The sequence below is a fragment of the Portunus trituberculatus genome, chromosome 8 (genome assembly GCF_017591435.1).
Source record: "Portunus trituberculatus isolate SZX2019 chromosome 8, ASM1759143v1, whole genome shotgun sequence".
Lineage (NCBI taxonomy): Eukaryota > Metazoa > Arthropoda > Malacostraca > Decapoda > Portunidae > Portunus > Portunus trituberculatus.
The window spans coordinates 6,960,001-6,972,500 of record NC_059262.1 but is presented as its reverse complement, the minus strand read 5'-3'; the positions used below and the strand labels follow the sequence as shown (position 1 = coordinate 6,972,500).

The 12,500-nt window shown below is 46.7% G+C and overlaps 2 protein-coding genes across 2 annotated transcripts in view; both read right to left on the bottom strand.

Annotated features, from left to right (window-relative positions):
- The window catches only part of LOC123500093 (obscurin-like), a 191,166-nt gene that overhangs the window by 139,128 nt on the left and 39,538 nt on the right, over positions 1-12,500 (bottom strand).
- LOC123500106 overlaps positions 1-12,500 on the bottom strand; it is a 23,657-nt gene that overhangs the window by 507 nt on the left and 10,650 nt on the right. The window contains exon 2 of the mRNA XM_045248772.1: positions 1-3,059. This exon is cut by the window's left edge and continues 507 nt beyond it. Coding sequence (XP_045104707.1) covers positions 1,071-3,059 — 1,989 coding nt within the window. The 3' untranslated portion in view covers positions 1-1,070. The remainder of the gene's footprint in view (positions 3,060-12,500) is intronic.

Below are 12,500 nucleotides of genomic sequence, written 5' to 3'. Positions count from 1 at the left end.
TATTATTATTATTATTATTATTATTATTATTTATTGGTGTTGTGAGAGGCGAGGCAAGTTTGTTTGACGTGGTTGGGCGATGGACGGATGTGGGACGGTGGTGGTGGTAGTGGTGGTGGTGGTGGTGGTGGTGTGGTGTGGTGTGATGGGCCGCCCGTGCCAGCAACACCCCGCCCCGCCCACTCTCCCCGCGGTGATATGTCAACACTTAATGCTACACGTGGAAGGGAAATGAAGAAAATAATATCTATGAGGTCATAAGGTCCAAAATAATATTAAAAAAGAGTGGTGGCGTGACCTTTCCGGGCTGGTGACGTCCTCGCTGCTTGAACCAACAGTAAGGTGACGTCACCGAGGCACCAGCCAGTGGTAGTGGTAGTGGTGGTGTTGGTGGTGGTGGTGACGTCAAGACATGGTGAGCCAGTGAGCGGCACGTGAGGCGCCACCAAAGCATCGCCCAAAGTGACTATGCAAGGATGAACTAGTGAAGGCTTGGCCACGGGGCTCAATGACGGAGAGGGTGCAGGGTGTGGATGGTGGGCAGGGTGCAGGGTGCAGGGTGTGGATGGCGGACAGGGCTTGGGCACAGGGGTGCATATGATGGGGAAAGGGTGCGGCATGGTGTGGATGAGGGGCAGGGGTGGTGCAGGGCTTGAGTAGGGGTGTGGATGAGAGGCAGCAGCAGCAGCGCACGGCGAAGGCGTGACGTAACGCAGCGCAGCAGTGACGGTGATGACGCGACCAACAGACAACAACAACAACAACAACAACAACAACAACAACATTATGACGGTAACGGTTGACAGTGCGGCGACATGACAGTGTGGTAGTAATCACTTAATGATATTAGTGTATCTTTACAAACTTATCCTAGCGTCCATTACTCCTACAATTATCAGAATACCATACAAAAAGAACATTAGTAGAACACTAGAGTGAGATGTGACATGGAATTGTTCGTCGTCATTAGCGCTAACAACTGTTCTCATGCCGCGGCGGCGGCGGCGACGGCGGCGGAGTCCGCTGACGCCCACTGACGCAGTGGTGGCGTGTAGTGAGGCGTGACGTGACTACGCCTCCTCGGACGACAGCTCGTCGATGTCGCCGTTGGTGTTGTCGTCGGCGGCGTCGAAGTCATCGTCGTCGTCGCCCAGGATGCGGTTGACGGCGGGGCAGGTGGAGCGCTGCTTGCCGCCCGTCACGTACTGCTTGGCGATGTGCTTGGCGCGGGACCGATCGTCGTCCAGGGGCGTCACGCTGCGGCGCTCCCGCCCGCCTCGCGCGTCATCGCCCATGAAAGGCGACAGCGTGGACGCGGGCGGCAGCTGCGAGGCACCCAAACTTCCGGTGGGAGTGGTGCCCAGAGTGGGCGTGGCTCCGGGCCCCGTGGTGGCACCCAGCCCCGTCGAGGCCCCAAAGGTGTCCCCAGGAGGCGGTGGGTTGCCGTACCCGGGGCCTCCCGCACCCCCGAACGCTGGTGTCACGAGGGGCGCGCCACCCCCAAGGTAGCGGTTCGCGAAGCTGCCACCAAGACCTTCGCCCGGCGCGCCCCTGCCGTACCCGCCCCCATAGCCACCTCCATAACCCCCGCCGTACCCTCCGCCATAGCCGCGGCCATACCCGCCGCCGTAACCCCCGCCGCCGTAACCCCCGCCATAACCCCCGCCATAGCCGGCCCCGTACCCTCTGTCGTACCCACCACCGTAACCCCCGCCATACCCTCCGTATCCTCCGCCATAGCCTCCACCTCCAAACCCGCCGCCGTACCCTCTGTCATATCCGCCTCCTCCATACCCTCCGCCATAGCCACCCATGCCATACCCCCCACCCCTGTATCCCCCCATGCCTCCTCCATACCCTCCCCCACCGTAGCCACCATAACCACCACCATAAGTCCCGCCATAGCCACCGCCTCCCCCGTAGCCGCCGCCGCCGCCGCCGCCGTAGCCGCCGCCCACCCTGGGTGCGAGGGGTCCCAGTGCAGGGGGTGGCGCCACGCTCCTCTCCCTCAGCACACTGCTCGCCCTGGCGTCGGCGTCCCAGGCACCGCCCTCCGACTCGCGCGCCTTGCGGTCTCTGTACTTCTGCAGCGGCGTCCTGTCGTCGTCTGGGTCGTCTATGTCTTGCAGCACGCTGGGCAACTGCTTCCTGCGCGGCACGGGCAGGATGGACTTGTCCTCGTTCTCCTCCTCCTCGTCATCCTCGATGATGCGCGACACACGCGTGCTGCGGCGCGGCAGCGCGTCCAGCTCGCGCTCTAGCTCCGCGAGGCCGTTCAGGCCATAGTCGTTGCGGTCAGCCCTGGAGTCCCTGGAGGAGAGCGGCGTGGTGGAGCGTGAGCGCTCCTTGGGGAACGTGATGGCCAGCAGGTCCTCCTTGGCCTTGCCCTTGGTCTTGGAGGGCAGCAGGGCACGCTCCGACGCTGTGTACCCATCCTTGCCCACACGCTCACCGCGATCACCACGCTCACCACGCTCACCGCGGTGTTCACGCTTACCTTTCCTGCTCTTGTGCTTCTCATGCACGCCGTTGGCGTCGCGCGCCTTCTTGCTGCGGGAGTTGGCAGCGCGCGCGCCTGGGCCAAATTCTCGCCTCACGGAAAAATTAGAGTATTTGTCCAATAGTTTGGCAACGGTGTCTGAGCGGCAGAGCGGCGCCGAGTCGCTCACGTCCTCCAGCACCACGGGCTTGAAGGGCACCACGGGGCTGTAGTCCACGCCGCAATCCTCCTTCTCTTCCTTGGTGGGGCGGCGGTAGATGACACTGGGCTCAAGATCCAGCCCGTCCTCGGCCAGGCTGCATGAGCCGCGCCGCGACATGTCCAGGGTGCCGCGGCGGGAGAGGCTGACGGAGGTGGGATCTGCGTCACTCCAGATGGACCCCGCTCTGGAGGACCTGCTGTAGGAGGCGGGGTCGTCGAGGTCGCCGTTAGCCTCGTTGAAGGGCAGCTTTGTGGGGCCGGCAGACGGTAGCAGCGAGGTGTACAGCAGCTCCTGGCGCCCTGAGCGACGCTGGCGTCCCGGCAACGGCAGGAGATACTTCTCTCCTGACAGCGTCCTCTGTGGAGGCACAACGTCACGCGGCGCCCACCAGCCAGGCAAGGCACAGGGCAAGGAGTAGGTGGGACAGGAGGAGCAGGGAGGGCAGGGATTGGGGCAGCAAGGGGCACAGGAGCAGGCGACACGTTACCTCCACCATCACCTCGCACACTGCCTCAGCCACGCGGCGGCCGCCCCCGCCAGGCTGCAAAGACGGCCTCTGTAGGTGTGTGTGTGTGTGTGTGTGTGTGTGTATGGAGTGAGGAAGGTATATATAGATGAGAGAGAGAGAGAGAGAGAGAGAGAGAGAGAGAGAGAGAGAGAGAGAGAGAGAGAGAGAGAGAGAGAGAGAGAGAGAGAGAGAGAGTTGAGGAAAGGAGGGAAGAGGAGAGGAGAGGAGCGGAGAGAGAGAGAGAGAGAGAGAGAGAGAGAGAGAGAGAGAGAGAGAGAGAGAGAGAGAGAGAGAAACACGGAAGTGTGCCACAGATAGACACAAGATGGACAAAGACAGACAGACAGACAGACAGACAGACAGACAGACAAAAGTACGTTTTCTATGATTGTATGTGACACTGAACGGGAATAGTCTGTGTGCATTCGTGTGTACGTGTGTGCGTGCTGTACCTTGGCACACACACGCACACACACGCACACACACACGTACAGAGACCGTCACAAGGGCCACGGAGACAGCTGAGCGCAGACTACGAAGCGTGGCAGCAGCAAAAGAAGGTCAGGGCAGGTCAGGGAAGGTCAATGAAGGTCAAGTAAGGTCAGGGAAGGTCAGGTTAGGACTCTACCTCCACTCGAACACAGGATATAGGGAAGAAAGGACAAAAAACCACGATTTCTATAGTGGTACCTTAAAGAAAACGAGGGTCGAGTTTTCTTACCCGTTCTCTTCGTTTTCCTTGGATGGGGGACTTTAGGTAACGTGGGAAGCGAGTGTTAGGGTGAGGAAGTAAGAGTGTAGGGTGAAGAGTTTAAGGTAAAGGGTCAAGATATGAGTGTATAATGGTGAAGGGTGAAGGGTGAGGGTGTCAGGGTGAAGGTGTGAGGAAGTTAGAGTGAAAAATGAGCGTGTTATGGTGAAGGATGAGGGTGAGTGTGTCAGGGTGAAGGTGTGAGGAAATTAGGGTGAAAAATGAGCGTGTTATGGTGAAGGATGAGGGTGAGCGTGTCAGGGTGAAGGTATAAGGAAATTAGGGTGAAGGGTGAGAGTGTCAGGGTGTCACGGTGAAGGATGAAGGTTTAAGAGTGTAATGGTGAAGGCTGTGAGGGTGTAAGACTGTAAAGGTGAAAGGTGTTAGGGTGAGAGTGTAAGGGTGTGAAGGTGTGTGTGTGTGTGTGCTGAGGGCAGGGTGAAGGTGTAGGGTGTAGGTGTGTTAGTAAAGTTATGTCGAGAAAACCGCGTATGTTTCAGTGATTTTTATTGATATTTTTCACTTCCTTTCCTTTTTCACGAGTCTGCCATGAATTCCTACTGAGTTATTCCGTTTTCTTTTCCTTTGTCTTCCCATTAATACCTTTTTTTAACAGAAGTAACACAGAAAATGGTAATATTTGTATACCTTTGATAATACACTGCAGTCTCTTCAACACACACACACACACACACAAGACATTTATCCCATACTTTTCGCTAATTCTCATACTTATTAACCTCTTTCATATTCATTCCACTTACTATTTGGTGATTTCATACACCTTCAGATACTTATGTGGAAGATTATAATAATTAGGATTGGCCATTAATCTTCTGACCTCCATAGACCTTTCCTAATGTTAAAAAAAAAAGGTCAAATCGTACACAAATCTTAGTGTAAAAATGTGTCCCAGTATTGAAGGAGTTAAGGGAACGAGAAATCACGTAGACTTTATTTTTTCCCCTTGGCCTGCTTCCCCTCATTCATAGACACACACATACACACACACACACACACACAGACGGATATTACATGTGTGAGTTTTGCAAAGGAGAATGCCAGTACCACTCCTCGCTCCCTCCCAGGTGTGTCCCTCGCTCCCTGTGACAACCCCGACAGGTGAGTCAGCGCTGGTCAGGTGGGAGTGACACCAGGTAATGATATAGCGGTCAGAAACACTGTTGCTCCTCACCTTTGACCCTAATTACCAGTGAGAGAGAGAGAGAGAGAGAGAGAGAGAGAGAGAGAGATTTGTTCGCTTGCTACATTTTCCCTCAACTGAGAAAAAGACTGGAAGAAAAAATATACTACTACTACTACTACTACTACTACTACTACTACTACTAATAATAGTAATAATAATAATAATAATAATAATAATAATAATAATAATAATAATAATAATAACAACAGCGTCACTTTCTCAGATACCAATCAGAATTTATGCCTGAAAATTATTTGCAGTTATTTAGCATTCTGTTTGTCAATTTGTTATATCTTACTGAGGACTTCTCTCTCTCTCTCTCTCTCTCTCTCTCTCTCTTCATTTTACCCATTTTTTCTAAGCTTTACCGTATATTAGTGAGTGTAGCAAGCTGTAACTGGTCTCTGCATGTAGATCTGCCTGTCTTGAGGATTTTTCACTCTCTCTCTCTCTCTCTCTCTCTCTCTCTCTCTCTCTCTCTCTCCATTACGGTAAGAGTGAGAGAGAGAGAGAGAGAGAGAGAGAGAGAGAGAGAGAGAGAGAGAGTTAAGGAGAAGTTAGACCACAAGACTTCCACATTACCAACCTTGGCACACTCTCTCTCTCTCTCTCTCTCTCTCTCTCTCTCTCTCTCTCTCTCTCTCTCACTCTTACTCTCACTCTCACTTCTCACCTCTAACTTTCACCTCTCACACTCACTTCTCACACTCACCTCTCACTTTCCCCTCTCACACTCGCCTCTCGCATTCGTCTCTCGCCTCTCACTCACCTCTCACATTAACCTCTCATTCACCTCTCACCTCTCACCTCTCACCTCTCACCTTGTTTCCCATTTTCTTTTTAGCATTTGTATATTTTGATTGAATTATTTTTTTCGTTTTCTTTCATTATGTTATTAGTATTCCTGTTTTTTGTTGCTTGATGCTGATGTTGTTTTGGTTACTACTACTTCTACTGCCACTGCTACTGCTACTGCTACTGCTACTGCTACTGCTACTGCTTCTACTGCTACTGCTACTGCTTCTCCTACTGTTACTGTTGTTGCTGTTGCTGTTACTGTTATTGCTACTACTAATGCTGCTAATACTACTGTTGCTGCTGCTGCTATACTGGTGCTACTACTACTACTACTACTACTACTACTACTACTACTACTACACAACCATTTCTTGAAGCACGCAAAATCAACAAATAAAGATCATTAATAAATATCAGATGAGAAAGTTGGCAGGTGACAGTATGCACACACTCTCTCTCTCTCTCTCTCTCTCTCTCTCTCTCTCTCTCTCTCTCTCTCTCTCTCTCTCTCTCCGCCCACGGAACAATTTTCACACTTATTTTTAGCGGCTCACTTCAATAAGGCAAATATTTTGATGACGACCAAGATGTGACGCTGCCTGCTGTACGATAACAACCCGCCGGTGCTGCCTGACATACGACTCTTGCCCTTATCTCTGCCTGACGTACGATTTGACCTCTCCTATCTGCGTAATTGTTTGAAATATCGTACTGCTTTGTTGGAAAATTGAGGTTAGTATTAAATTGTGTGTTTTTGTGGCATTGTTGTATTCCAGAGATTTATTATTTTATTTATTTTTTATTTGTTTATTATTTTTATTTTTGTTTTTATATTTATTTTTTTATCGGTAGAATGAAGGTAATATTAATTTTTGCTTGTGTTTTAAAGGTTTTTGTTATTCTCTCTCTCTCTCTCTCTCTCTCTCTCTCTCTCTCTCTCTCTCTCTCTCTCTCTCTCTCTCTCTCTCTCTCTCTCTCTCATCTGCATACCTAGGGTTGAAAAATAAATGTCCCCTGTAGTGTGTGTGTGTGTGTGTGTGTGTGTGTGTGTGTGTGTGTGTGTGTGTGTGTGTGTGTGTGTGTGTGTGTGCGTGCGTGTGTGCGTGCGCGTTGCCAGGTGTGTAGGGATGATTGTCTTTTTTGTGAATTAATTAATTTTATAGTCGTGTTGAAGCGTTGCCGTAGATTTTGGGTTCTCCTTTTATAGTTGTCAGCTGAGAGAGAGAGAGAGAGAGAGAGAGAGAGAGAGAGAGAGAGAGAGAGAGTTCATTTTCTTTGTTATATCTTTTAGTAAAATTCCTTTTTTTCTCACTTTCATTTTCACTTTAATAATAATAATAATAATAATAATAATAATAGTAATAATAATAATAATAATAACAACAATAATAATAATAATAATAATAATAATCCTTCTCTTATTTCCAGTCTATATAATCAAAATCAAAGGCCACGAAATTCATTATGTCTAATTGTCTTTCGTTTGTTTTTCTTTTTACCATTATTGGTGAAGGACACTCGACAAACAACCACCGCGATCATTTGACCACTCTAAAACACCAATAACCTTCAAGGACACCGTGTTAAAGGGCTGCAGAATTCATTGGTTTCCCTATCACTCGCATTTTTTCTTTTTACAATTACTGATGAAGAATACTCGTCAAATTCAGCGCCACAGTCATTAGGTCGCTTGAAAACACCTATAACCTTCAATGGATACCGTGTTCAAGGTCTCACTTTCACTTGTGTAGTTTTTACGATTAATAAATGAAGGATAGTCGTCAAATTTAATGCCACAGTCATTACGTCACTTGAAAACACCAATAATCTTCAATGGTGGTGGAATTCATTGGTCTTGCTGTGACGCGTGTGGTTTTTACGATTAATAATGAAGGATACTCGTCAAACTGTCTCCAGAAACGTGACACCACTTGAAAATAACAATAACCTTCCGGGAACAGTTCCATAACGTATTTCCTTATTCATTCTACTACTACTACTACTACTACTACTACTACTACTACTACTACTACTACTACTACTACTACTATTACAGCAGTGAAATGTGACAAGTTTTTCCCCGTAGAGTAAGTGAAATGTGAGATGCACTCCCCGTAGACTTTTTCAGCTGTTTGGTTTCCGGTAAAGTGCCGTGAATCATGAGACCACTTGAAAGCACTAATAACCTTTGGGGAAGCGTGTCAAATGGCCTGGTGATTAGATCCTGAAGTATTTGGTTCATAACGTAAGAAAATAGGAAGCTGTGAGAGGCTGTCAGACCTACATGTGGCAGTCCCTCCATGAGCAAAGCTACTTAATTCTATCTATCATCCCCAACCATAAATTTATCTAATCCTCTTTTAAAGCTCTCTATTGATTCACCACTCACAACAAGATTACTGAGCTGCTCCATTCATCAACCTCTCTGCTACAGAACCAGTTTCTTCCCTTTTTTCTCCTAAACCTGAATTTTTCAAGCTTAAATCCATTATTTTATTTATTTATTATTTTTTTTATTTGGTGGGTTTTTCACGGGAGTTTCTGTGCTAAAGGGGATACCTTTTGTAGTACCTCCTATCTCAAAGCCCACCCGCTAGGAAACCGTTGCCCCAAGTGAGGAAGCTTAACCTACACTCGGACCGTGGACAGGATTCGAACCCGTGCGCTTGGAGACCCCTCGGACCCCAAAGCACGCATGGTTCCACTGGTACTGAGAAGATTAAGATACACGAATTCGTCTCTCTGAATGAGTTTAATCTTTCATTTTCTAAGCTTTTATTTATTTTTTAACTCTCTTTTGACTTACTGCCTATTAATTTTGTGCATGGCCATCAATAAATAGTTGAGTTATTGCCTCTTCTATTTATCACCTGTCTTTCCTCTGACCTTTGAAAATCACACGCATATTAAACCATTATTTAATTTAGTGTGACTATTTTTAATCAAGGAAATTTATTACTTAGAGACGAAACTTAACATCATCATTATCATCATCATCATCATCATCATCATCATCATCATCATCATCATCATCATTTTCTGTGACAGACAAACGAGATTAAGAAAGAAAACGGAGGAACATTAATTTTTTTCAGGGTTAACTTCATTTTTTTTTTTTTTTTTTGTTTGCCGTGTTTTTGTATTATCAAGATTGTTGTTATTGTTGCTGTTGTTGTTGTTGTTGTTGTTGTTTTCTTTCGTTATCCTGTGGATCAATTTCTCTCTCTCTCTCTCTCTCTCTCTCTCTCTCTCTCTCGTTAAGGTGTTTATAGAAGTTCCGGTGGGTGGAGAAGAGAGAGAGAGAGAGAGAGAGAGAGAGAGAGAGAGAGAGAGAGAGAGGTTGGGAAATACCTAAGTGTGATCTGTGCAACATACCTGAAGGATGACTAATTAATTTGGCCGACCTTTGCCAACCCCTACAGAGAGAGAGAGAGAGAGAGAGAGAGAGAGAGAGAGAGAGAGAGAGAGAGAGAGAGAGAGAGAGAGAGAGAGAGAGAGAGAGAGAGAGAGAGAGAGAGAGAGAGAGAGAGAGAGAGAGAGAGAGAGAGAGAATGAGAGAGTGTTAAAGTGAAGCATCCATTATCATCTCCCTCAAGTTTCCCTTTGAATACTCTCTCTCTCTCTCTCTCTCTCTCTCTCTCTCTCTCTCTCTCTCTCTCTCTCTCTCTCTCTCTCTCTTTATGTTCGTTTACACTAACACATTTAAAATTCAAGAAAAGAGGAATGAGGAAGAGATTTGTAAGGCACATTAAAGAGGAGGAGAAGGAGAGGAGGCGGAGGAGGAGAAAGAGGAGGAGGAGGAGGAGGAGGAGGAGCAGGAGAGAGAAGGCGAGAGAAAGAGAGAGAGAGAGTGGGAAAGAAGCCTGACTCATCTCTGGTTAGAATTATAGAACAGAAATGCAAGAGAGAGAGAGAGAGAGAGAGAGAGAGAGAGAGAGAGAGAGAGAGAGAGAGAACTCAGACATCTCCCCTCTGAGTCACTTCTGCTATCTTTTCTCCCTTTCCTCCCCCTCACTCTCCCCATTCCCCTCATCCTTAGCTCTCTTTCCTCTCTCTCTCTCTCTCTCTCTCTCTCTCTCTCTCTCTCTCTCTCTCTTACTCTCCTCTTCCTTGCAAGCCACGTTCTAAAATTGAATCTTACTTCTCTTTATAGACTGAGAGAGAGGAGAGAGAGAGAGAGAGAGAGAGAGAGAGAGAGAGAGAGAGAGAGAGAGGAGAGGGTGGGGGTAGATGCGTCATAGAAGGGAAATGGCTGAGGGAGGAATGGGAGGAAAAGAAGGGAGAGGAAAATTGGAGAAGAAATGTTTCCCTCAGACCCTCAGACGAACAGTTTCATTAAATAATTGTCTTGTTTGGCTCCTGTGTGTGTGTGTGTGTGTGTGTGTGTGTGTGTGTGTGTGTGTGTGTGTGTGTGTGTGTGTGGTAAGGTATTGTGTTAGGTCTCTTTCTATTTCTCTCTCTTTTCTTTTCTTTCTATTTCTTTCTCTTTGTCTTTCTCTTTTTTTTTTTTTTTTCTCTTTTTTTTCTTTTCTTTCTTTTATCTTCTCTCTCTTTCTCTCTTTCTCTTTCTCTTCTTGTCTCTTTCTCTCTCTCTCTTTCTCTTCTCTTATCTCTCTTTCTCTTTCGCTTTTTTCTCTAACGGAAGGGAGATAATTTATTTATTTATTTATTTATTTATTTATGTATTTAATTATTTACTTTTCCTTTTGTTTCAAGGCAAAAGTGGTGTTTGTACATGACAGTTATATGATACAACACACACACACACACACACACACACACACACACACACACACACACACACACACACACACACACACACACACACACACACACTAACTCTCTCTCTCTCTCTCTCTCTCTCTCTCTCTCTCTCTCTCTCTCTCTCTCTCTCTCTCTCTCTCTCTCTCTCTCTCTCTCTCTCTCTCTCTCTCTCTCTCTCTCTCTCTCTCTCTCAGGTTACAAGGTCACAGTCTCTTACACCTCACCTTTACCTGAACAAGAATTAAATACTGAAGGGAGGAATGCTCAAATGTACACACCATGTTAACCAAGGGACGATCTTAACACCTTCATTACTGGGACGCATTTTTACCTTGAGTTTTGTGTGTAATTAGACCATTTTATTGACATTAGGAAGGGTCTATGGAGGTCAGAAGATTTAATGGCCACAGTCTTCACTATTTTAGCACCTTCATTACTAGGACGCATTTTTACCTTGAGTTTTATGTGATTAAACCATTTTGTTGACATCAGGAAGGGTTTGTGGTGGTCAAATGATTAATGGCCACAGTCTTCACTATTGTAATCCCCCACATAAGTTTCTGAAGCTGTATAAAATCACTAAATAGTAACCAGAATGACTATGAACACGTAGCTGATGATAATAGGAGTTGCGATGATAATAAGGATAATCATGACAGATAGATGGATAGATAGACAGACAGACAGGCAGACAGACAAAGATCTACGAAAAGACTAAGAAACAGACATAGATGATAATGGTAATATGAAAATGATGTGAAGATATATTGACATACATACTTACATACATACATACAGACAGACAGACAGACAGACAGACAAACAGACAGACAAAGAAACCCAAGGAAAGAACAATTAGCAAAAAATATATTGGCTCTTATGATGCTGTTTTAGAGAGAGAGAGAGAGAGAGAGAGAGAGAGAGAGAGAGAGAGAGAGAGAGAGAGGGTGGTGCCAAAGAGTGACACAGACAATGGCTAACCCAATAACAGGCTAGTTGGCAACCTCTAACCACCCTGGCAGTCACACCCTGCTATTTATACCCGCGCGCACACACACACACACACACACACACACACACACACACACACGTGCTCTCCTCTCGTGGTTGTAATTCCAGGTGTGTGTGTGTGTGTGTGTGTGTGTGTGTGTGTGTGTGTGTGTGTGTGTGTGTGTGTGTGTGTGTGTGAAGTTGTTAAATATATTTCCTAAGTATTTTGTCTTTATTTCTCATTTCTCGAGTTTTCTTCTTTCTTCTTTATTTTTTCACCTTTTCCTTCCACGTGGTCAAATTTGAGTGGTTTTAATTGTTTCTGTGTGGATGTCGATGCGTTTGTGTGGATGTGGAAGTGTGGATGTGTTTGTGTGGATGTGTCAGTGTGGATGTGTCTCAGGATGTGTTTGTATGGATGTGTTGGTGTGGATGTGGATATGTGGATGTGTTTGTGTGGATGGGTTTCTGTATATGTGTTTGTGTTAATGTGTTCATACCTTTGTCTGTGTGGATGTGTTTGTGTGGATGAGTCTTTGTGGATTTGTCTGTTAATGTGTTGGTCCCTTTGTCTGTGTGGATGTGTTTGTGTGGATGAGTGTGTGGATATGTCTGTTAATGTGTTCTGAGTCTGTGTGGATATGTCTGTTAATGTGTTGGTCCCTTTGTCTGTGTGGCTGTGTGTGTGTATATGAGTCTGTGTGGATATGTCTGTTAATGTGTTGGTCCCTTTGTCTGTGTGGCTGTGTGTGTGTGGATGAGTCTGTGGATATGTCTGTT